We start from the raw sequence: 26,802 nt of genomic DNA on the forward strand, positions 1-26,802 counted from the left end.
TTTATTCCCACAGAGACTTCCCTGCGAGGAGCTCTACATGCCGCCAATCGTCATCAAAGTCATCGACAACCGTCAGTTTGGGAGGAAGCCGGTAGTCGGTCAGTGCACCATCCGGTCGCTGGAGGAGTATCGGTGCAGCCTGGAGGAGGAACAAGCAACACAGGAAGAGGAAGAGGAGGAATGGAGACGTAAGACATGGATGAATATAAATTTATCTCGCAAAGAGCTAAAATAATTATCAGTGTTTAAGAATGTCCTCCTCTGTGTGTCTGCATGTGCAGGTGAGACACCCCAGTTAATTTCTGGGGATGTTTTCATTGACATTGATGACGAGGAGCCGCTTGTGCCTGACCAGGTAAAACCATCCCGTCAGTTTGGCAGTTAAAGGTGTGAACAATACCCTGTTATTTTTTAGCAATAAATGCTCAATGACCAAATAGGAAAAGACCAAAACCGTCAAAGACACAAATAGCTTTCAGTGTTTGTGCTGAGGGGGAGGGGCACTGCCATCAGGGAAACCTTTAGTCCTGGCACTCATGTGGATACCAGCCTCCACCCTCCACCCTCCACCCACCCAAACAACACTGCAGACCAAGCACACCCCCCATGGCAACAGCAAATTCTGTGATGGAAGTGGCCCTCCAGCAGGACAGTGCAGCATGCCACAAGGTGTCGACGTGGCCTCTAACTTCCCCAGATTCCTGTCTGATCAAGCTTCCATGGGACGTGCTGGTACCTCACCTCACGACCCACAGGACTTAAAGGACCTGCTGCCAATGCCCTGGAGTTAGACTCCAAAGGACTTCCCTTGAGGTCCTGACAAGTCAGAGCCAAGTCTGATCCAAGGAGGCCCCACTGTGGATCAGGGGTATCTCTCGGGTACCGGCACGTCCCACAAATGCTTGATAAGATTGGGATCAGGTGAATTTGGAGGCCAGGTCGACGCCTTGAGCTCTTTGTCACGTTCCGCGGACCATTCCTGAGCAGTTTTTATGGGCTGGCATGGTGCATTGTCCTGCTGACGGGGAGGGGCACTGCTATCAGGAAGTGCTGTTGCCAAATAGGCTACTTGATGTGTAATGTGTTTGGGTGGGTAGAGCACGTCAAGTGGCATCCTCAGGAATGTTACAGTATCGCAGCAGAACATTGCATTGGAACAAAATGATCAATGTTATTCACTTCACCTGTCCGTGGTTTTAATGTTTTGGCTGATCGGCGTATGTTGGACAGAGGAACATGTTAGTTTATGAGCATCAAGCTTTTTTTCCGATGAAGAGCTTGAAGACCCTCGAGATGTCATCTGGTTCATTAAAAAACATTCCTCGGATTATTAACCAGTGTGCGGACCTTGTCATTTTGTAATAAAATTTTAGTTACATTTGGTAAGTGCAATCCAGCAGGGGCGCAGCCGGGAATCTCATCTTAAAGTCCCGGTTAATTTGATGACGCTTGCACTTACTGGCATTTCCTGTGGTTGCTTCACAATAAAAGCAACTCTGTGGTCCCCTCGATGAGAGTTTTTAATTCGAAGCAGCAGCCAACCTGGTCAAATACTGACTCTAGGTCAGTGGCCCTCTGCGTCAGAGATGTACCCTTTAGTGGCGGTATGAGATGTACCGATGCTACTGCTTGGAGTCTGCTATTGGTGTCCCACAAGAAACCAAAAGCCAGGCGGGTTATTTTAATAAAAAAAATAGCGTGCTAATATGTGTAGCATAATTATGTTTGTAACAGACTGATTTTAAGCTAAACTATGTTTTCTCTTAACCTAACTATGTGCTTTTGTTGCCTGAACCTATGGAAGTAAACCTAAAAACCTTTTTCACCTATGTTCTAAGTTTATATTGACAACAGACAGGATGCATTTGACAAGCTTAAATTGACATGCAGACCCTGAACATCCAAAACTGACGTTCGACGAGTGTCTAGTTATAGTGTGACGGGTGTTGTTCTCTGTGAATCCCTTCTGCTTGTGTTGATAATTTCAATTTAGTACTTGAATGGCGGACCCTGCCACTAACAGAGAAAACTACTACAATACAAAGAGATTAATTACTGAATGTAGATACTTGCTGACCACAATTTGCATCAAAAATGTCTTTTGAACTAATCATCTTTATCTTTGGAAATATGAGCTGCCTGAAAGATTCAGGGCACAAAAGCTTCTGTCAGCGTATAACAAATACCTTCAAAGTAATTACTAAAAACAGCCTCTGTAGTGGTCTTCACCAAACACTTCTCATTTCTTAACAGCAGCTGAACCACTGTTGATCAATAATCAATAGATGCTGTTACAGGTCTCACGTTATTGAACGAATTAGATTCACGGAGAAGAAGGTCGCGTTCTTTCGGTGAAAGAAAAACTGCAGCTGAACTTTAGCTCTCCAGTTGCTCTTCATTACAGCTGAACCGACTGTAAGTGGTTTAATACCCAATGTTCCAGAGGTTTTTCCTAATGCATGTATTAGAGAGGTGTGTGTGTGCATGTGTGTGTGTGTGTGTGGGGGTGACATTTCTGTTGACGCTTATTTATCTGCGTGTGTGCATCTTTGTATGAGTTCACAAATGTGTGCTTTTTTCAGACGTGGGGGTGTAAAGGGCAACTATGAAACACTCGTTTTTCCACAGGGAACATCTGTGTGTGTGTGTGTGTGTGTTGTGGCCTTTGCACAGTTGTAAAGACTGATCAAAAAGGGGTTTCTGAATGTGTGTGTGTGTCTGTATCGTCGTCTGAGTGTGTTTCTGTGTGTGTGTGTGTGTGTGTGTGTGTGTGTGTGTGTGTGTTCAGTGGTACCAGCAGCAGCATAAATAAACATGTTCTGACATGATGACATGGCAACCCTCTCTGTGGTCGGTGGTTACCGTGGCGACCACGAGACCCGCGCTCGTCACCAATCATTAACATTCTCTCTCCCTCTCCCTCGCTCCCTTTTCTCCAAGTTTGAGACATTTAGTCCTTTCTCTCTCTCTTTCATTCTTTCTTTCTTTCTTTCTTTCTCTCTTTCTCTGGTAAATGAGGAACATGGAAACTATTTTCCAATCGACCTAATCCCTGTTTGAATTTCTTAAGTTTGACACACACCATTGACATTTTATCGTGCACACATACTGTACTCACACTCAAACCCACAGACACAACCACACACTCACCAGGACACATACATGAAGAGACAGGCAGTGTTATTAAACTGTGAGAGGCAAACATGCTAATGTTAAAAATTTGAAGGACTTTCAACTAAACATAATGTCAGAATATCTGAAACCCCATTGCCAGAAAAAATGTTGGAATTGAACGTTATTATGTAGCCAATACTTTGAAACCTTACGTATCAACAATACTGTGGTTAACGTAGTTTGTCTCAGGCACAAAAAAACGATTGGTTATGGTTAGGAAAGATCATGTTTGGGCGCAAAATACCAGGTAATGATGGCACTATCCCGACAGGAAACGCAGCCTTGTCTCGGCCAAAGACAATTGCTTTTCATGGTTCTATCCCGGCAAAAAAAACGATTTTCTTGTTAATTGGTCTCAAACAGTGGTCTGCAGCTTGGCAGGACACTCACCCAGGTGTCACGCCATCCCCCGTCTCCACCACCTCCAGATGACAAAGTCAGCTCATACACTACATCACTTTAGAAACGTTGATATGATACGTATAAAACATGCAAATGTAGTCCAACGTATTTGTGGTTTGCAGAATCGTACAATGCCAGCATTTTCTTTTTCCAATCGGGCTGTATTTTCATCTGCATGCTACAGAAAGTCCAAGAGAACTCTCGGTGCAAGCTTCGCCTCATAACTTTGGACAAAACGAAAAGCCCAACTTGACCCAAAGTGGTATTTGTAACGCTGTAACAACATGGCAGGACAGTCATCATCATCGTCAACATTATTAAAATGTACAAACAAATGTTAATGAAATGTCTAAAAAAAAATGTTGATAATGTGTTGGAAAAAATGTGGATAAAATGTCTGACAAATGTTATTAAAATGTTGGAAAAAAATATTCGTAAAATGTCTGACAAAATGTTGATAAAAATCTCTGAAAAATTATTGATAAAATATCCGAAAAACATTATCAAAATACACAAACAAATGTTAATGAAATGTCCAAAAACATGTTGATAAAATGTCAAAAAACACATACCAGATAACATACCATAAAAACATTATTCAAATGTACAAACAAACGTTAGTGACACGTCTGAAAAAAAAATGTTGATAATATGTTGGAAATACTTTTGATAAAATGCCCGGCAAATGTTACTAAAATGTCAGGAATGATAGTAATAAAATGTCCGGAAAAAAATGTCAATAAAATGTCCAGAAAATATTATTCAAATGTCGTAAAAAAAATATTAATAAAATTGTCAGAAAAATGTTGATGAAATCTCCAGAAAACTATCGATAAAAGTTTTGAAAATCATAACAGAACAAAAGTGAATGAAATGTCGGGAAAAATGTTAATAAAATTTCTAAAAAAATATTGAAAGAATTGTCAGAAAATTTGTTTTAAATGTCGGGGAAAAGGGGGTTAAAATGTCCAAAAAACATTATTAAAATGGCGGGAAAAGATATTAATAAAATATCTGGAAAAAGTATTGATAAAATCTCTGAAAAAAATGTTGATAAAATATCCAAAAAAAAAAACATTATTGAAATGTTCGAACAAATTTTAATGAAATGTCTGAAAAAATACTAATAAAATGTCTGAAAATGTTTAATAAAATGTCAAAAAAAATGTTGGTGAAATCTCCAGAAAAATATTGATAAAATATCCAAAAAACATAATTAAAATGCACGAACAAATGTTAATGAAAAGTCTGAAAAAATGTTGGTAAAATTTCTGAAAAGGTATTGATAAAATTGTCCAAAAATTTGTTTTAAAATGGCAGGAAACAAGGGGGTTAAAATGTCCAAAAAATATTATTAGAATGTCAGAAAAATTATTAATAAAACGTCAGAAAAAGTATTGATACAATCTCTGAAAAAAATGTTTATAAAATATTAGAGAAACATTATTGTAACGTCCAAACAAATTTTAATAAAATGTCTGAAAAAATACTGATAAAATTGTCTGAGAGATTGTTTTAAAATGTCTGAAAAATATTGATAAAATTGTCTGAAAAATTGTTTTTAAATGTCTGAAAAAATATTGACTGTACTGGAAATACTTTTGATAGAATAACCGAAAAATGTTCCTAAAATATTTATTAAATGTTTGAAAAATACTTTTAAAATGTTGGAAAAATTATTAATAAAATTTCTGAAATAATATGTATTATTACATATCTGAAAATAACCTTAAGTTTTGGTGGCACTATATACTGCAGTGTGTCTGTGTGGTTGCTCACCTGGCAGCTGCAACTCCACCGCTATTTCCAGTTATACTTTGTCCTTCTTTACGTGATCATCCGAGCTGGAATACACATCATGCAGGCAAGGCTTCTGCTGCCACAACTACACAAGGGTTTCCTCCATGGAGAGCTGCTATCTGTCTGTTTGTTTGGGTTTAGCATCAGTCTATTGGTTGGTTAGTAGACATAGATTGTAACAGCAGTCACACAGTGAAGTTTCTGACTGTCAGAATTTTATCCCAGGCTGTCTTTGATCGCAACTGTGACAACGGCCATCTTTGAACCTCTCTCACTGTGCAACGTAGGACCACCGTTTTAAAGCCACGACTAAAGATTTCGCCACGTTTCTTTCATGTTGGTCATCTTTCGTCTGTCACACAGTCACACAGTGTATGTAGGGCTTGAGAGGTGCTTGTGGGGCATATTTAGTTACCCTTGGATGGAGCCAAGCTCGCTGTACCCCTTGTTTCCACTCGTTTTGGTAAGCTAAGTTAGCCAGCTGCTAACTGTGGCTGTCTGACATCCAACTCTGAGGGGTACGGAGCATGATGTCAATTACTGTCAACAGAGAAAATGCAAAGTCAGTAAACACACTCAACAACCTCTTATCCCTTCACACACACACACACACACACACACACACACACACACACTGCTGTGGTCTATTAAATGGTTTCTTTGTGTATATTAGTGAACGGAGGATTGTATAGAATCAGGAGACAACATAATTTGGTCTTAATGGTTTGGCAGACCTCATGAGGCTTTCATACTCTCTGTTGAGGGGGCAAACATAAATAATGCACACACACACACACACACACACACACACACACACACAGACCGCAGCTATCCTTGTGAAATCACATTTGTACCAATAAGGACTGAAGGGAGCTGGATAGAATCAGGAACGCACCGTCATCAAACTGCGGTCCCTGAAGTCCATAAAAAAGAACACAAAAATACCAGCTAATTATTGTGTTTATAATGCTGTTGCTGTATTTACTATAAATAACAATAAGAGAAGAATTGAGGGAGAGCGATAACAACAGAAAGAGGAATGACAGTCCTCTTTTCCTCTCTATTTTAGCAAACTAATGTTGTCATCGTAAAGGCATGCCATGAGTTCATATCCGGCCTGATTGGGTTATATTTGAAGCCGGTATTTTTATATCAAAACAAGAGGCGTGGACACAGTTTTCCTGTCATGTGAGAGACTGAGCAAAACAAGAACACAAACGGTCGATGAATCGTCCTAATTTTTAAAGTAATGCTTTTTGATACCAGCTGTTTATAAAAGGGATATTTAAATGTTGGCCTGAATATGATGAACGAGCGTGAAGTTGTCGAACTTCTTAAAGCCTGTTGGGTTGTTTCAGACACAGGTCGAGTATGCTCAGTACTTTACAAATATATGCGCTCCACTAAAACATTACTATTGAAAACACTACAGTCTCATGCACAGCTGAGTTGTGTGCCTGGGTAAGCATGTGCGTTCGAACTCTAATCTTGGGTGTCCGTTTTGAAACTGTGACTGTATAGATCATCCGTGCTGTCAGGGGGAAGATGTGTGTGTAGCATCCATGTTTTCACAGACATGGATGTAAACTGTAAGTGCAACTTGACAAGTTCACAGAGGCATAAAATCATGAGATGGTAATTCTAGTGTAACGTTTTAGCAAATATACATTATGGGAAGTACTGAGCATAAAACTAGAGACCTAGAGTTGTCTTGCTTTGGTCCGAATCAGGGAGTAATTCTGTCACAAAGTTGTATAATTGTCTAGAGTTGGTTCGTGTTCTCACGGCAGCATTTACAAGTGGACCAGATTAAATACCTTGTGTGAGAAAGCAGCTCTTGATTGGTCAGAATTTCCATGTGGGAAAAACCCAGGAAGTAAACCAAACACTGAAGAAGAGTACACTCGCAAGATAAATGTTGGCGCTCTCACAGCAAACGCCCTGTCACCCCTGGTCTTTAGCCTAGAGTGAGGGATAACTAACAGGGCCTTGTCAGAGGATTGCAAGCTACAAGCTGGTGAATAATGTATTAAAAGCTCAGCCAAGTAGCTTGATGCCAAACCATGCAGGGCCTTAAAAGTCAAGAGTAAAATTTTAAAATCAGTTCTAAAACATACAGGTAACCAATGAAGGGAAGCTAAAATAGGTGAAATGTGCTCATGTTTTCGTGCTTTAGTTAAAAGTCAGCATTTTGGACACCCTGAAGCCGCTGAATTTTGTCCCAGGCAAGTAAACGCCGCATTACAATAGTCCAGATGAGACATTATAAAAGCATGAATCACTTTCTGAAGATCATTAAAAGAAATAAAAAATCTGATTCTTGAGATGTTTCTCAGGTGAAAAAAGAACGACTGCGTCAGCTTGTTAACATGGGCACTCGAGAGTGAGGTTCTCATCCAAAATAACTCCAAGGCTCTTAACAGTGGTAACAACGCGTTGGGCCAAAGAGCCAAGAACAGGCAGAATTTGGCTGTGAGAGTGCTCAGGGCCTATAATAAGGACGTCTGTTTTAGAGGCGTTCAGCAGTCCTTAACTGCAGCTAGGCAATTATGCAGGGCAGATAATTTAGCTGATTCTGATGGGTTGCAGGACACAACTGAGTGTCATCAGTGTAACAGTGAAATGAAATGTATTGTCTAATAATGTGGCCCAAGGGAAGCAAATACAAAGAGAATAAAATTGGGCCAAGAATGGATCCCTGTGGCACTCCAAACAGAGTCTCGGTCCGCACCTGAGTGTGATTGCTGTGTTCACACCTGCCCAAACAAACCGCACTTAGGGGGCAAGCGAACTTGAGTTCGATTGAACCAAACCAAACAGGCTCTGATCACACAGAAAGCGTTTTGCAGATTGCAAAAAGTTTTTTTTGCAAAGTGCCACTAGTGAAAAGAAACGCTTGCTGCGCCTTTTTATTGTTGCCAGGCAATCACACACTCACCTTCTTATTCCAACCTTCCCGTCTAAATGTTTATTTATTTATTTTAGTTATTTCACAGTATCAAGTCCCTAAAATGCTGCGGCAGAGGGAACTTGCTGTAGCTCTGGTTGAGGGTGAGATTTCAGCAGATAAACAGAGATCTGTGTGGGTACATGAGACCCTAAAAAAGAGGGTGGGTCATGGGGAGTACCACCAGTTGGCCCAGGAGCTTCTCCTCCATGATGGATGTTTCCAGGCTTATTGTAGGATGACTCAGGGGCAGTTTGACAACCTGCTGTCTATCCTTGGTTCGTATAGCTCTGGGTATCCAGCAACCGCTACCACCAGTTTCTCTTCTTTTTGTCGTGACCACCACAGAAGGCCCACCTCTCAAATCATCCAACTGGACAATGAGTAGAAAGCCTTTTTATCTAGATTTCAGAGCGCTCCGGCAAAAACTCCAGGCGTCTAGATCGAAGGAACGCACGTAGCAACGCAAAAACAGCGAGCTTCATTCTCATTAAAAACAATAACAAAAAGCCACCTCAAGGTGCTAAAACAATTTTTGTGTGATCAGGGCCTCGTACTGCAGGAGTTGTGTGAGAGTTTGTGAACAGATGTTTGTCGTAGTTCTCAGGGGCTTACTTCGGAAATACTAACCAGAAACATTCCGACACATAACTCCCCATACAGGGAATCATTGTTACAGGCTTTTTGTGTTTGCATGTTTTGGTATTGATCGAACGCACCGAATCTGACAAGTTATTGACATTTGGTGGATTCTGTTACCTGTGGACGGAGCCCGCCTGTGTCTCTGGTTTCCTCTCTCCAGCCCAAACTGTAATTGTGTAAAAACCGATGGCCGCCGTTTAAGAAATCAGTGAGGACAGTCTGGTAGATGCTGGAAAATGTTCTGGTGTACTGTTTAAGTGAACGGGATTTGAAGTTAATGGGCTACAACGTGGAAAACCACTGGATTGGCTCCTCCGTCAGGACACTGAAGTAACATTCAGAGACAGTGAATCTGTGGAGAGGTTGTGATTTTTCGGGAAAGAATTCCAAGCTCGTGATTCCTGTCAGCCGGCTCTCCATGGATCCAGTGATTCCAGACTTCTGTTCTGGATTCCTGCAGTTTCTCCTTGACATCCTTCACTTCTCCTTCTCCTCTTCTCCTCACTTTTTCCCCTCTGCTGTCATCTGCTGCCACTCTTCCTTTTTTCATCACTCTACTTGCCCTTTCTAAAACATCAGTCAACCTCTTACACCTCCCTTCCTTGCTTTCCTTCTTCCTCATCCATCTCCTTGTCTCCTCTCTGACCCTTCTTCTTCTCCTCTCCTTGTTTGTTCCCCTCATTCCTTCGCCCTCTTCGTCTCATTTCCTTGTGTCCTCGCCTTCTCCATCTCGCCTTTCCTCTCCTATACCTTTTGTTCTTTTCTCCTTGTCTCCTTTCCCTGTGTTCTCCTCTTTTTCTCTCCTTGCATTCCCTCTCCTCATCTGATTCGTCCCTCTTTCCTTCTCTCCTGTCCTTATCTCCTTTTTCCACTATTCTCCTCTTCTTTTCCCTCCTTCTCACATCTCCTCTCTCCTCTTCCTCTTTTCCTTCCTTTTCTTTCTCCTCTTCATTTAGTATCATCTCTATGTTGCATCTCTAGCTTCTCTCCTTCGTCCTTGTTTCTTCGTCTCCTTTCCTCTTCTCCTCCCTTATACTCCTCCTTTTCTCTCCTTGTCCTCCTTCATCTCCTTGTTTCTCTTCTCGCCTCATTTTAGTTCGTCCTCTTCCCTCTCATCCTTCTCCTATTCCTCCTTTTTTTTGCACATTTATCTCACCTCCTCTGCTCCTCCATCTCCTTCTTTCCTCCCTTCCAACCTTCTTTTCTCTCCTCACATCTCCTTTCTTCCTCTTTTCCCTCCTCTCCTTTCTTCTCTTCGTTTAGCATCATCTCTTTGTTGTATCCCTAGCTTCCTCTCCTCATTTGTCCTTTCCTTTCTCCAGTCCTCATTTCTTCGTCTCCTTTCCTCTTCTCCTCTCTCATACTCCTCCTTTTCTTTCCTTGCCCTCCTTCATCTCCTTGTTTCTCTTCTCGTCTCCTTATTTTCAGTTTGTCCTCTTCCCTCTCATCCTTCTCTTATTCCTCCTTTTTTGCATCCTCATCTCACCTCCTCTTCTCCCCCCTTTCCTCTGCTCCTCCATCCTTTTCTCCTCTCCTTGTATGCTCCCCTCATCCCCTCACCTTCCTTGTCTCCTTGCCTCCTCGCCTCCCCCTCCATCTCTCCTTGCATCTCTCTGTTTTCCTCTCCTCTACCTTTTATTCTTCTCTCCTTGTCTCCTTTCCCTGTCTTCACGTCTTTTACGCTCCTTGCCTTCCTTCTCTTCGCCTGATTTCTCCTATCTCCTTATCCCCCGTCCTTGTCTCCTTTTCCTCTTCCCTCCTTCTCACGTCTCCTCTCTCCTCTTCCTCTTTTACCTCCTCTCCTTTCTTCTCTTCATTTGATATCATCTCTCTGCTGCATTCCTATCTTCCTCTCCTCTTTTGTATCCTTTCCTTTTCCAGTCCTTGTTTCTTAGTCTCCTTTCCTCTTCTCCTCTCTTATACTCCTCCTTTTCTTTCCTTGTCCTCCTTCTTTTCCTCCCCTTGTATGCTCCCCTCATCCCTTCACCCTCTTTGTCTTCTTGTCCCTTCTCTCGTCTTATTTTTAGTTTGTCACCTTTCTTTTGTCTCCCTTTTTGCACCCTCATCTCACCTCCTCTTCTTTCTTTCCTCAGCTTCTCCTTCTTTCCTCTCTTCCCCTCCTCTCCTCTCCCCAGCACCTCTCTCATTTCCTCGCCTCTCCTCTTCTCTACTTGTCTCCTTGTCCCTTCTCTTGCTCTATCTCCTCTTTCCTTTTCCTCCTTTACCTCCTCCTTTCTCTTCTTACTCCTCCTTTATTTTGTTCCATCCTCATGTCACCTCCCCTTCTTTCTCTTCTCCTCACTTCCTCCGTCTTTCTCCTCACCTCTCCATCCTTCCTCTTTTCCGACTCTCCCCTCTCCTCTCACCCACTTACTCACACATCTCCTTCTATCTTCCACCCTCATCTCATCTCCTACTCCTTCTTCCCCGCATCCTGCTTCTCCACTTCCTCTCCTTTCACCTCCTCTCTTTTTCTTCTTCCTGCTGCTTACTTCTCTTTCTTACACTCTCATCGTGGTCCTCCTCTCCTTCTTCTTCTTCCTCTCCTTTACGTCTTCTCCTCTTCTCCAACACCTTCCTTGCCCTCCTCATCGAGTTCCTCCAGTCTTTCTCTAGCTTTTTTCTTTCTGTCCCTCTCCTCCCGGTCCTCCTTCTCTTCTTCTTCAATACCTTCTCTGCCCTCTCCTCTCCCCTTTTTCTCCTACTCCTCTTCTCCTCCTTCTCTCCTTTGTCTCAATGATGTCTTCCTCCTGGTGATCACTGAAGGGGAAAATCTGACCCTCAATGATATACAAGACAGACCCTGTGGTTTCTGTGTGTGTGTGTGTGTGTGTGTTACAGTGTGTATAAACAAACACAGGGAGTCTGTTCCTTGTTAGTTGTCTTCTGTCTCGTTATCCCCACAGGACCGCACCACTGGAACTCTCCCTCCATCTTTTTTCATCTATGCCTTCCTTCCTTCCTCATCTGCCTTCCTTCTTCCCTCTTTCCTTACACCTCCTCGTCATCCTTTCTTTCCTCCACCTTTAAATCTGTCCTTCCTACTTTTAGTCATACCCCTCCAGTCACCTTGTACAGTTTTTCTGTCCTCCTTTTGCTTATTCCTTTGTTTTTTTTTGTTACCATCTATTTGTTCCTCTTTCCCTTTCCCACTCTTTCACTTCCTTCCTAATTTTTCTTTCACGTCCTCCCACCTTTCCTCTGCCTCTCCTTTACTTCCTTCCTTGTTTTATTCCTTCCACGCCTTTCCTTGCACGGCTCTTCTCCAACAACCTTTTAATGTTTTCGGTTTGTCCGTCCCATTCTTGTGAACACTGTATCTCAAGAACGCCTTAAAAGATTTTTTTTTTTTTTTCAAATTTGCAAATTCACTTGGACTCAACATTGAACTACTACTTTTTGATGGTCAAAGGTCAAGGTCACTGTGACCTTGTCTGTCTCATTTTTGTGAATACAATATTTCAAGAACTCCTTGAGGGAATTTCTCTAGACTTGGCACAAACATCCACTTGGACTCAGAAATGAACTGATCAAAATTTGTGGTCAAAGGTCAAGGTCACTGTGACCTTCTTTGTGTCATTCTCATGAATGCAATATCTTCAGAAAGTCTTCAGGGAATTTCTCCAAATTTGGCACAAATATCCACTTGGACTCAGGAATGAACTGATCGAAATTTGTGGCCAAAGGTCAAGGTCACTGTGATCTTACATCTGTCTCATTCTTGTAAACACAGTATTCCAAGAATACCTTGAGAGAATTTCATGGACGCGATATCTCAAGAACACCTTGAGGGACTTTTATTTATTTTTTCAAATTTGCACATTCACTTTGAACTGATTAGTTTTGGGTGGTCAAAGGTCAAGGTCACTGTGACCTTCTTTGTGTCATTCTCGTGAACATGATATCTTGAGAAAGTCTTTAGGGAATTTCTCCAAATTTAGCACAAACATCCACTTGGATTCAGGAATGAACTGATCAAAATTTGTGGTCCAAGGTCACGGTTACTGTGACCTTGCGTCTGTCTCATTCTTGCTAACACAATATTCCAAGAATACATGGAGGGAATTCCACGAACGCAAAATCTCAAGAATGCTTTGAGGGATTTTTTTTTTTTTCCAAATTTTGTACGTTCACTTGGACTCATCAATGAACAGATTAGTTTTTGGAGGTCAAATGTCAAGGTCACAGTGACCTTGCATCCATCTCATTCTTGTGAACATGATATCTCAAGAATTCCTTGAGGGAATTTCTTCAAATTTGGCACCAAGGTTGTACTAATTAGATTGTGGTGGTCAAGGGTCAAAGGTCAAGGTCGTCATGACCTTGTATCCATCTCATTCTTGTGAACGTGATATCTCAAAAACAGCTTGAGGGAATTTCTTTGGTACTTGGACTCAACAATGAACTGATTGGATTTGGATGGTCAAAGGTCAAGTTCACTTTGACCTTGTCTGTCTCATTTTTGTGACTGCTATATCTTGACCTTAAAGGAATTTCTCCAAACTTTGGCACAAACATTCACTTGGACTCAACAATGAACTGATCAGAATGTGTGTCCAAGGTCAAGGTCACTGTGACTTTCTTGTAAACACGATATACCAAGACGACCTGTAGGGAATTCCATGAACGCGATATCTCAAGAACGCTTTGAGGGAATTTCTTCAAATTTGACACAAATGTCCACACGGACTGAGGCTCCTCTTTAGTTAAGTTCTTCCTCCTTGCTTTCTTCTTTGCGTATTTCCTTCCTCATGCCATTTTCCCTTCACAATTCTCCCTTCTTCCTGCTTCCTTTCTTACCTCCATCATTTCTTACTTTTGTCTTACTTTCCTTTGTTCTACTCTTCCTTACTTCCTTCTCCCCTCACTTCTTCATCCTTCCTCCTTACACCCTCTTTCCCCATCTTTTCCTTATCCATAATCCATCCTCCTCTACCTCCTACCACCTCCACTCCTTGTTTCCTTTCCTACCCTGTTTCCTCCATCCCATGTTATTAGTACTCTCAGTGCATTTATCTTTATGCAGTTTTATGTTTCTTTCTTCTTATTTTTGCTCTTTTTTTTTCTTATCTTTTCTTTCTTCCTCTTTTTTAATCCCGGTTGTTTCCTTTCCCTAATCTCTCTTCTTCATCTTTTTCTATCCATCTTTCTTTCCCTCCTTCGCTCCTTTGTCCTACGTCTGTCCACACTACATTTCTTCTGCGTTCCTCTCTCTCTCGTCCTCCATCCCGCTCTCTAATCTCCGTTACCCCTCCAATTCATTTTCTCATTCCTTCTCTCTTTCTCTATCTATCTATCAAGCTGACAGTGGGTTTAATGTGGGAGCTCATTAAAGGCCATGTTGTCCTCCTCTTCTTCTTCATCCCTCTCTCCTCATTGTTGTGGTTCATATCAACCACTCATCTCCTCTGTGATCCTTCCATCATCTTTAGATTCTCTCTGCTCTTTAATTTATTTGTGTGTCCGTCTTTGTTATCCCTCAAGCCACAGGCGCCACGACAGCTTCATACACACACACACACACACACACACACACACACATACACACACACACACACACACATTTTGCTGCTGCGTTTGAACCAAAAACAATTTCATATCAATGAGGTCAAAGCTGTTTCTCTTTCTCCGTCCCACTGTTTAACATAAAGAGAGGCATCGTGGGACTGTCTCTAATATACTGCTGTTACCTCATACTTACAACACTGACCCCCTCCACTTCCCAAACCACACATATACACATACACACACACAAACACACATACACACACACAGTTTTCCATTCTCTTGCACTGATGCAAAAACTCAATTGTCTTGTTGTGTTTTCAGGGGGTGGCATTAAATGTTTGGTGACATGGGAGGTCCAGAAATGTACAATATGAGCTAACCTAATGTTCATCAGCGTGTGTGTGTGTGTGTGTGTGTGTGTGTGTGTGTGTGTGTGTGTTGAAGTGGGGTGTTGAAATTAGTGCACACACCCTGTCATTAACGCCCCCATCCAATTAAAGGGGCTTTGACATCAAAACAACTCTGCGTGGATACAATAACAGTGATGCAACCGACGGGTACATTTGTGGTGAGTTCGGCACGCTCGTCAATCCCTAAACGTTTGCAGATTTTAACCACGGCCAGACAATTAATCATTTTGACATGGGGAAATTAATTTGAAGAAGTGTAGCAGTTGGTCAACAGCCTCAACACGCAGCTACAAACAGGGTTGTTTAATCAGCTTCTTTAGATGTAGGATCATTGAAGTTCGTCTTTATGCTCGGTACACACTTGTCTTGAATGAAACTTACTGTTTTTGTCATATTTCTTCCGCTGCATTTATGCCAGTGAAGATAAAGTTTAACTGTTAAAGGTACATCTTAGTGTGACACAAAACAATTCAACCAGAGCCTCCAAAATGACCATAAAGTCACTTGAGCAGTATAACCTCCTTAAATGTCGTATTTATTGTATTATTGGGCTCATGATTTTCTCAAACTGTGCGGTTGGATCATTAAGCTACGAAATCATAGTGCTTAATAGAGACAGTTACACAAATCAGCTTCACTGTAACTCGCAGCATTCACAGACAAACACTTGTCTTTATCTGGACACATTTTCCCCACAAATACAACATGCTGATGTTATTAGCACAAGCCTATAGCATTTTACATTGTATAAATTAACCTAGCAGCTAGCAGACTTTTCCTCCACTCATATGAAGCCAGGAACAACAGCAACATTTAACAAAGGTAATGTTACAGAGTTTGGCTCCATTACAACTCACAAGGTTCACTGACAAACCAACTGTCTTATACTAAACACGTTTTCCAAACAAATACAACATGCTAACGTTATTAGCACAAGCCTATGGCATTTTACATTGTATAAATTAGCTTAGCGACTAGCGGAAATTTCCTCTTCTTCCTCTTGTTTCCACTGAGAGAAATAGTTTCAGCTTACAGAAATAGACAGGAGGTCTGCGTCGCTGTGATGTGTAGTTACATTTCAGGGGAGGTGCATGTCAGGCTACGGCGTAGGCTCTATATCGATGCAGAGCCTGCACCGTAGGTATGGCATCGATTCAACGCTTAGCGGGTCAATACACTGTGTACAGCTCTTCAATGAAAAGACATTTAACCACTCTTGAATAGTCAAATTTGCTTGCAGTGAAGTTGCAGTGATTGGACGTACAGGGATTGGCCAATTGTGCATAAATTGTTGTGAATGCAACGTCCTGGAGGGACTGTGCATCTTATCATTAGACACTTTTTAATAATTTCCCCCTCAGTTTGTAACACAGGCTGTGGGTATACATGTGTAGTTTCACAAGTTTTACGTCTGTGCTGTGTGAAAGCATTAATTGGACATGAAATAATTTGTGCCCAGATATGTTGCGTCCATCACATCCACGCTGATGTTGTACAGTATCCTTACCTCACCCTTTTCTGACTTCTTCTTCTGCTCCTCCATGTGCTCAGCTCCTCCGTGACCTCATATAAACACGTTGTCTTCCTAATCTGGGCCGCTGTCGAGCGCGATCAGTGTTAACCCGTCGCTGCTGTCTGCACCTCTGAGAGCGGGACCTCCCAGGGAAAGAAAATGTTCAATTTCAGTAAAGACACCACGCTCAGTTTTTCCCTCACAAAACAAGAGCTTTGATAAATAGTTGCTGTCTGAGAGAACTCATGACGGTGACGACGATGTTTCTGTGTATCTGTGTCACTAGCATGTCTGGTGATGTTCGTGTGTATTGTCTGATGTTGTCAGTGTTAAAGAATACAGTGTGTTTAATGTGTGTCTCTAACAGTACAATGTTTTTGTTAGATTTTATGAAATAATTCAAACTGTTTGTCTTTTTCTTCAGCGTACGACAGTGAGATTTGATGCTAATATTGTGGCTAACTCTAACCAGCTCACCTGGAAATGTGCATGTTTTTGTTTGTGTGCATGTGTCTTGTAGCTCGCAGATGGAGCCGATTCAGCTATCATTAACCTTTCCACCTCTAGTTCCAGCCTCCATGTAGGTAACAAACTCATCTTTTAACTCATTCATTCATGTTCAAACACCTAACAACAATGTCAAACATACTTTCCATTGACCTGTGCTCTGATACCATCATTGATACCATCCATCAAATTTGGTACTGTATCTTTGTATTCTCCCATTTTTTATTCAATAACTTCAATTTCACCTGGTGATGATGTTAGTGAAAGTTAAACGCTGTTACAGATCTGTTCACATTGGCAACATAAATACATAATCTCCGCACTTTTCGAAGAAGAGAAATTCCAGGGCTGCCCCGTAATAGTTGATCAAACGTTAGTCGCCACATAAAGGTCATTAGTCGGCAAGATTTCATTGGTCGCTTAGTCGCAGAAAAAAAACAAACAAACATGAAACTCTATCAGGAGCTGCGCCTTGTCAAAATAAATCAAACCCTATATGACTGGACCATGTGGGACTTTAATTTGAAAGGGCAGACACAGTAAGTGTCCACGCTCAGCAGTCAGACAGGAGTCAGGTTAATTTCCAGGGCTGGTACCTGCGGTTATTCCACAGGCTAGTCAATAACATGTCGGGCAGGAAATCCAAAGTGTGGGATCATTTTGAGAAGGTGAAGGACGAACCCAAGGTGATATGTAAACTCATCTTCATTGGTCGACTGCAAACATGACGTATCATCTGAAACATGGAAGTAGCTACATGCCCATTAGCCCACAGCGTCATTAACAGGCGGCTCAAACCATTGTGTCACAACATCAAGTTCACAGCTGGTAAATGAAGGAGAAACTGGTGGTAGCGGTTGCTGGATACCCAGAGCTATATGGCCTGATGATAGGGTGACGAGTCATCCTAAAATATACCTGGGAACATCCATCATGGAGGAGAAGCTCCTGGACCAACTGGCGGTACTCCCCATGACCCACCCTCTTTTTTAGGGTCTCATGTACCCACACAGATCTCTGTTTATCTGCTGACAGGAAGGTTAGGTAAACAATGTGATGGCATGGTTGCCTGGCAACAATAAAAGGCGTAGCAGGCTTTTTTTGTTTTGTTTTGGGTGTCCACCTTGACGCTGTGCTGATGGTATAGATCTTTGGTCTATCATTCCTCAGGCTCATGTTCACTCAGCATGCTTTACATGTGGGGCAGCAGACAGTAGCAGAGATCTAATTTTAGAGTGAAAGCCCTTTATTGATGAAGTTTACTTAAAGTAAGACACTGATGGATAACTCTGGCTGCACAGAGCTGAGCGCAGATCTGGAAGGAATGAGATAAAGAAGAAGAAAATTGTGCTTTTAGCCCGAGATGAAACAAGACACTTTTTACATTTTGCTTTTTTGGTCGCGGCTCAGGAAAATACTCTCTACTGAAGAAGTCAGGGTTTTTTACAGAGCAACACACGCCGAGCTGTGCGGTTACACAAGAAATGTGATCCCAGGTTTGAACGGGAGACCACGCTCCTTGTTACATTCTTCCATTTTATTTATCTAAGCCAGGTCAATTTGAAGACTTAGCTTGACCCGGACCAGGCTGCGCACACAAACACACACATCCAGTAGTGCTCGCTCCCTCCCCACTCGACAGTAATTGGTGGTGATTTCTTTCTCTCCAAACAAAGATATTTGTTTTATTAAGGGTCAGATATTGAAACCAGTCAAATTAAAGGCTCGGCTTTCTGTCTGGATGGGGCCAAAGTCAACAGAGCTGCTATAGATCCTCTATACCACAACTCTCTGTAAGCAGACAGTTACTAAAGGCCGAGGGAGGGATGGATAAACGAGGGAGAGGGTTAAGGAGGGAGAAAGTGACTTAAAGAGAAGCAGAGAGAAGGAAAAGAATCTGAAAAAATTAGGAAAAAGAGGGTGGACTAATATCTCATGGCACCAGAAAAAGAAAGCTTGCTCTCTCATGTGCTGTAAATCCTGGCTTCTTAATCTCTGGGTCGCAACCAAAAAACGGGTCATGGGCGTACGTCTGATGATTACCAGATTACTGCAACAGAGTGTGCGCTCAGCGGAGCGGCTTCCAAGGCGGATCAGTCAGATTCGGTTTCAGAGTTGGAAAAGTTTAAGAAGATCGGCTGTCAGTAGCGTCATGGCTCCTCAAACCTCGGAGGCACCGACCCCCCTTCAAGATATTTGAGATCTAACGTCGCTCAGATGGAAAATGAACATTGTGTGTCACGTTTCATCTGCGGCGTCCAGGCTTGATGATAGTATTTGTCATGGATCAAACCGGCCTCGCTCTTTTCTTGTTATTTCACTCCTCCCTTTAAGGTAGTCGGTTTTTGTGTCTATGTTTTCCATTGGTGACATGTTTTATATGAATGTGTGCCCCTTCAAAAGTTGTGGTTGCTTGCGTCTCTCCTCTACCATTAATTCTCATCAAAACTATCCCAGTTTGTCGCCAAAAACCAGTCAAGTTGGGTTATAATCCCACTCTGAAGACGGTGTAGTTCCATAAATCCTTCCTGGCTGCGTTCGAACCAGACAAACTAACTGAAATGGCTCCGTGCCAGGTGACATTGTGGCATTTTTGGGGGTTTATGAAACACACATTTATGGCCCTATAATGACACTGCGACCAGAAACAAGATGTCAAAATAGCTCACTAAATCATTATTGTTTTTCTTGTTCTGCTAATTTCAGCCACAGACTGATGTAAGCTGCTGTTCACCTCCAGAGTCTGAATGCTGCACATATTTGCTGCCCAGAATGTCATCCAAATGTGTCCATGCACTTCTGGATGACATGGGTGTATTGCTTTTATGAGTCCGCCAGCCAGACTATAGCACATCGGATACTTCGGAATTAACAATCCCTAAATGTCACGCAAAAACAGACGTCTCTGGTTTGGTATTTGTTAAGTCAGTCGGTCTAGTAATCATTTGGCAATTTGCAAGTCAGAAGACTTAAATCAGGGCTAAATGTGGTTAAAAAGTTCAACCTTTTTAAAGCTGTAATCATCAATATTTTATGCTTACTGTGGGTCAAATGACTGTGAATGTGCATACTAAGAAACTGTTGTCTGACTCTACACCTCCCTGATGTTTCACCGTACACCTCAAGCTCCAACTGAACTATTGTTGAGTTGCACTGTGGGTAATATGGGCACCAGGTTTTGATAAGAAAGAAGAATGGATATGATGAATGGAGACTGAGGTGCAGTGCTTCTGCAACAACTTTATGTAACCTAGATACCTAAAAATGTTACTTGTCACCCAAGTTCAGACCAGTTTTTATCTTGAGGTGTTTAGAAGTCATTCACATCGTAAATCACAGTCCAGTGGCCAGAAGAAAATGTTGGCATTGTACATTTCTGCAAACCATGTTGTGTTTAAGTGAGTCATTGCAGTTTCAGCAGGTTTTTATCCTTCAAACATGGGTCAGCTTTTTTTGCTCTTTTTAGCCTCCAAATATTGGTCTCTTTTAGAGACTCTACAGTTTTTTTTCAGCAGCTTTTTAGCCTCCAAACATGGGTATTTATAATGGTCCCATTGCTGTTTTCTTAACTTCTTTTTAGCCTCCAAATGTTGGTCTCATTTAGGGACTCATCGCTTTTTCCAGCAACCTTTGAGCCTCCAAATGTGGGTCATTTTTAGGGAGTCATTGCTGCTTTTTCAGCAGCTTTTTAGCCTCCAAATTTTGGTCTTTTTTAGGGACTCGTCACCGTTTTTCCAGCTGCTTTTCAGCCTCCAAACATGGGCCTTCATCATGGACCCATTGTTGTTTTTCCTGCTTCTTTTTAGTCCCTAGATGGGGGCCTTTTTGAGGGACCCACTGCAATTCTGTCAATGGCTTTTTAACCTCCAAATGTGGGTCCTTAGTGACCTTTTTGTTTTTAGTGACATTGCTGTGTTTCCAGCCATTTTGAGACAAAACATAATCTTTTTTTAATTTTTTTTTTTTAACCATAATTAAGTACGTTTTTACTGAAAACAAAAACAACAAACCTGGTTGTGATTTAGCGGGACATTACTGTTTCCAGCAGCTTTTTAGGCACAAAAAAAGAATTGTTTTTTACCAAGACATCACTGCTTTTCCTGCTAGAATTGTGCCACAAAAACCAGGTATTTTAAGCCAAAACATGATCTTTTTCTAACATTAAATGGGTTTTGTGCCTAAACTTAACCACGTGTTATCTACAGTGTTGTTGAAATGTGAGTTTCAAAGCACCTACTCCGTAATTAAGTGCAAACGTGATGTATCTGTGGTTTAAAGAAACGTACAATGCCAACGTTTATTCTGGCGATTGGGTTGTAAATCACCAAGTGCTCACGAGAGAGCTATCACTTGTGAGGAAACTGCAGGAAGCATCATTTATGGATATTTTCTCTGTCAAATTGATATGTAAAGTGCTTCTCAGTGGGTCTTGAAAGTGGTTATCCCTCCGTGATTCAGTGGTGGCTATCGTTGCTAATGCTACAACCCAGTTCTTCTTTAGCTTATTCCAAACTAGCCAGAAACCTGGTATGCATCATTTCCTGCTTGTCAGAAGAATTTCTAAAGAAACGAGATGCCCGGTAGCGTGAGTGCAGAACAGTGAATGGAAAAGCTTTCAGGAACTGGATATAGATGGAGTCACTACTGTGTAATGTCAATCAGTGATAGCAAAGAAGACATTTATTTATGTGAAAATGCCACAGATTTTTACTTGAGGTTTGGTGCTCTGCCTTGTAACCACAGCGAAGGGAATGACAAACACACACAAACAGCTCTGCTGAAACATCTATCCCAGTCTTTCCACATTCTTCACACTGACCAGTTTATTTTGGAGATATAGAATCGGGTCAAAGAAAATCAGAGCAGGTTCTGGGCAGAATGGCCCGGTGGTTTAGGAAATTCTTCTCAAAGCGCCCAAAAACCCCACCGAAGCAAAACACTGAAGCTGTGTCTCAGTTCAGGTGCTGGATCCTCTGAAGTTCCCGTTTCTAGACCAAATACGTCAAAGCAGCTCAACAAGGTCATGCAAGTTCCCTTTAGTTGTGTCGGAGAAATTCAGCCTTTTGTATCTTTCGCAGCCATCAGTATTCTGTAATTTAAGAGAGTCCAGTCGTGTACCTAGGAGGGCCAACAGTCTGCAAGTTTTTACTTCAACCGATCACCTCAACAGGTGAGTTCCCCTCGACTTGAAGGAATCAGTGGGTGATGTCTTTGAATGGTAATTAAAATCTGCAGATTGTTGGGCCTTCATGGCACATGGTTGGCCATCACCCCTTTTGGTGCCATGCCATTGATCCAACAGATCATAAATTCGAAGCTCCAATAGTCCAAAAACTGCCCCTTCGGACTAAAAGCTCCTTTGTCCATCTGTCTGTTATCCCGAACTTTCCTACTCTGCCTCTGATTGGCTTGCCCTGATATTCTTGCTCTGACCTTATCCAGTCTCATTCCTCATGCTGAAATCTAGCCAAGCCAACCAACAAATTCAATGAATACTAGCCAATCAGAGGCTGAGTAGGGTGGCTGCAAGCAAAACCATATATACAGTAATTTTTTTCTCGATATGAAGTTTAAATAGTACCATTCTCGGAACCCATCGGCTGTATTCGGCGTCTGACTTCCGGCAGACCCCCAATTTTTTGGCATTCCGGTTTGATTTGGGCGGAGGAGGCGAATTTCCGTTTCCGACTTCCGTTTATATATAAGTAAATATGCTGAACCATTGCGATGGATTCATAGTTTGCAGTGACGCCAATTATGTTCTGCCTCGTTAGTTCACCGCACGGAGCGTTCAACCTGGCAACAACTGCAGCCAGCTCAAACGTGATTGGTCAATATCACGCGGACTAAAACAGCCTACAACCGGAAACCAGGGCTCTTCCACTCTTCTTCCAGAGGCAAGATCTCCGGGGTTTGCCTACAGACTCCACATTCACTGAATGTAGAGTCTGTATATAGAGACTAAAATAATACTTGGTACAAAGTTATTTTGGTCAATAACTTACAGGTATCCAGTATGGATACGCAGCCCTAATAATTGTAACAGTTTCGGAGGGTACAGAGAAACGATGTAATACTGCCGATATTAGCGTCCAATTGAAAAACTGTAAACGTTGTTCTAATGGGAATGGAAAAACAATCAAAAAAACCAAATGAGGGAATGTCTTGAGTCAGTGACAAGGAGCAGTGAAGCTGTTATTGAGGCTTGTGACGGCGACGCTTTACGTTGGTACCAAGTAGTATCAGAACTTCTCCAGTCAGACGATACCTACATTCAATCCTATTTGTACCCAGAGCCAGCCTATCACCTCAAGCGTTCTTTGATTTAATTCAACGTGAGATTGTCCCACCACCGCAGCCAACACACCTTGGCTCCCAACTCATCAAATAGTGATGCTTGGTCACTGGCCCCACACATTGAGCTATCTGTTACACCTTCAGCATCAGTTTTGGACGTTCAAGGACAGCTCCTCATTTTATTCTTGTTACATGCATTGTGTCTTTTCAAAATAAACTTCCATTTTCACAGGAAATGTACAGTTCCCACTCGCTTAATGTATACAGTCTTTTGCTGGAGCTCATAACTCGTGCTAACTGCTGACACACTCTCTGGTGTGAGTGTTTTGCAGACTAGCTAAAATGGCTGTAGAAGACACAGGTATGGCCGTTCTTGCTTTCCTAGCTTAAAACATTTTTCTCCCAAGTTTCATAAAATAATGAATCATTCAGCTCTCCTCTCGTCTCATGTGAATGTCCAACAGTTACCGCTAATGTTTGTCCCCTCTCGTCAACAAAAAGAAAACATACATTTTGTCATAGTTTTTATTATCAGCATCTCTTTTTACAAGTGGATACAATCTGCCAAAATTATTATCTCCGTGGGGTGGCTGGGGTCAGCCTTAGAGATAGGGCAAGGAGCTCAGAGTAGAGCCGCTGCTCCTTCCTGCCGAATGGGGTCGTTTGATGTGGTTCGGGCATCTGATCAGGATGCCTTCTGGACGCCTCCCATTAGAGGTTTTTGGGGCACATTGCTGGAGGGACTATGTGTCTCATCTGGCCTGGGAATGCCTTGTGGTCCCCCAGGAGGGACCTGGAAATTGTTGCTTGGGAGAGGGATGTCTGGCAGGCTTTGCTTGGCCTGCTGCGCCTGCGACCCGGCCCTGGAAAAGCGGATGAAAATGGATGGATGTAACATCTCTTATTAGCTTGTCAATGTCTCATTTTCTTCATGGAGAAAAAAATGTCATTGACAGACACTATTAGTTTTCGTTAATAAAATTAACACTGGTGCTTCGGTTTCTGAAGCCAAGGGCAACTGACCAAGCTTTGGTGCTTGATGAGTTGGGAGTGAGACCAGCAGCTACAGCCCATCTGTGATGTGGTGAAGTCGAGCGCAGTGTAATCGACAGGAGTTGGCAGTTCAGCGTGCCGAGACGCCACCAGAACATTCGAAAATATAACTTTACGACACGCCTGTAGCATTTTACACAACTTAATACTTCCATTCACAGGATGGGTATCAGATAAAGACGACAAATAAGGTATCAGATGAAGTACTGTTGGTATCAGTGTCACTTTAAGGCTATCAGTGTTGATACTAGTATGGTACTTTTGAAAAGATATCAAGAACTTTGCACAGCATTTAAACCTCTGAAAACGGACCTCCTGCAGGTGGCACTCCATCTAAGGTACAGCAATTATTCTTTTTCCAACATAAAGCTAAGACTTCCGTGCCATCACTTTGTCCGAGTACGAAAATGTTATTACATTATGCTACAAGCGGTCCAAGAAACAGCGAAAACGTGTGGTTGTGCCAGAGGAGCAAAGTAGCAGGTCGTTCGGAATGTCTGTTGTATTCTTTTTTATTATTTATGACACAATTTCAGTATTTTTATTAATTATTATGGTTTGTTGACTGATATAACCTTTTAGTTTTTCAGTTATACAGATTTTAGGGAAGTGAAATGCCAAAAAATACCATTGTAGGCACTGGGGAAACATTTCTACTGCAGATGAAACTAGCAAAATGGCTTTGGGCTCTGCTCATAAAAAGGGGTATATCTCCAAAACTAAAAATTGCACATAGTAAAAATAATTTATGGAGTGTTGAAGTATTTTTATCAAGATTCTACATGTAGAAATCTTTTTCCACATCTGATTTTTGTATGTTTTTAGATTTATGACATAATTTCAATGCTTTTATCAATAAGTACAGCTTATTGACTTACACAACCTTTTAGAGAGGTTAGAGAGATTTTAGGGATATGAAGCATTTGAAAATACTCCAAGAAATGACGCCACAATGAACAGTGTGAGGTGAGGTGACGTGCAACAACTCCTACTATACAGTGAACTTCGGCCTCCTGGAAGTTGCCTCAGATTATCACTGGTATTTACACGTTGTCGGCTGTTTGACAGCAACTTCCTGGTGATAAATTGTCAACAAAAAGCTCCCAAACACTCCATCAGTTTTGGTTTCTGTGAGTCTGGAGTGAATTTTTCCTTCAGCCTCCTCCAGCTTCAGGGGCTTGCTGTCTTGACCTCTGACCTCTTACACTGCTGTGGAAGGGATTTCCCCACAAAAAAGCATTTTATGAAGCAGCTCGGAGCTCTTATGTAAATCCAGTCGCTCTGCTCGCAGAGTTCTTGGCAGTGCCAGTCTCGGTTTGGTTAGCCTGGCTTTCCCTGCAGGGCGTAATGATAGGCTGCAAACCACACTGACACCCTGAACAGACCACTGCGTGTGTGTGTGTGCGTGTGTGTGTGTTCGATTTCTTGCACTAAATACCAGTCTGGAGCGCTCTCCCCCGACGACCTTAATCTGTCTGAATCAGGAGTCGTGAGTGAACACACCTTGACACACACAGTTTCTGGCGCCCCTGTCATCAATGCCTGGCACCGGCTGCACTCAGAGGGCACATTAACACACACCAGACACTTCACGCCTCAGACACAGTGAGTGTGTGTGTGTGTCATGTCCTAGTTAAACTCCACGTGCTGCCCTTTTCCATGCCATGCTGCCACTTTGGAAAAATGAGGAATTCCATAGTTTTCCCCCCTTCTTCTGTGTGTGTGTCTGTGGGAAGTAGGAGAAAGGGGATTCCACACCAGCCCGGTGCCATAAGAGCACTTTTGTTCTACATTTATGCCACTAAAACACACACACAAAGGAAAAAGTGGTACATGCGTCATGAGTGTTTTAAGCTCGAGTGTTCCTCGGAGGGTTGAAGGTTGCAGGGCGGGGACGGGTCGCACTGAAGTGTGTGTTTTTGTGTATATATATGTGTGTGTGTGTGTGAAGGGGTAGGGGCTGGTAGTTTGATCTGTCCCCTTGGTATTCCCCATCTTTGTAGTCGTTGTTTCCTCGTTGCGTCAGGGCCAACAGGCTGCCGTCAACACAGACAGACAGACAGACAGACAGACAGGCCGAGTTTTTATTTCTGTGAGAAAACGCTCAAAAATTGATGTTTAAACGGACCGCTGGACGTTGCCAATGTGAACAGACTTTTAGTGAGTTTGATGGATGAGGCAGCTTCGTACTTGATAAAAACACATAACAGGGTTTCATTCAAAGATGTTATATATTCCCCCCCAAAAATCACATCCTATAAATCAAAATGACTCGTATCCAAAACCGCAGAAAGCCATCAGTCAACATTTCAAAAACAAAGATATTTTATCCTCCAAAACAGAACGACATTGTGAGCGCTCGGGATGACTCATAGCTGTAATAGTAAGACTTTAACGGCCTTTACTTTGGTGCCAGCAGTCATTTCGTAATAGAGGGATTTATTTCTTTTTTTTTCCCCCAAATTTCATTTTGGAATGAAACCCCTTAATGTGTAATGAGAATAAGTATTATGAAATGTGTTGAAAAGCTCCTTAATGTGTGTTTTAAT

The 26,802-nt window shown here is 42.1% G+C and overlaps 1 protein-coding gene across 6 annotated transcripts in view; it reads left to right on the forward strand.

Annotated features, from left to right (window-relative positions):
• Positions 1-26,802, forward strand: part of dysf (dysferlin, limb girdle muscular dystrophy 2B (autosomal recessive)) — a 147,164-nt gene that overhangs the window by 66,414 nt on the left and 53,948 nt on the right. For 5 of the 6 annotated variants that reach the window (XM_049569374.1, XM_049569377.1, XM_049569376.1 and 2 more), the window contains 2 exons: positions 14-188; positions 282-355. In XM_049569374.1, the coding sequence (XP_049425331.1) occupies positions 14-188; positions 282-355 (249 nt within the window). Of the gene's footprint in view, positions 1-13; positions 189-281; positions 356-16,916; positions 16,977-26,802 lie in introns of all 6 variants that reach the window. The other variant, XM_049569378.1, reaches the window with a different exon arrangement.

The sequence above is a fragment of the Epinephelus fuscoguttatus genome, linkage group LG23, assembly GCF_011397635.1.
Source record: "Epinephelus fuscoguttatus linkage group LG23, E.fuscoguttatus.final_Chr_v1".
NCBI classification, from domain to species: Eukaryota; Metazoa; Chordata; class Actinopteri; order Perciformes; family Serranidae; genus Epinephelus; species Epinephelus fuscoguttatus.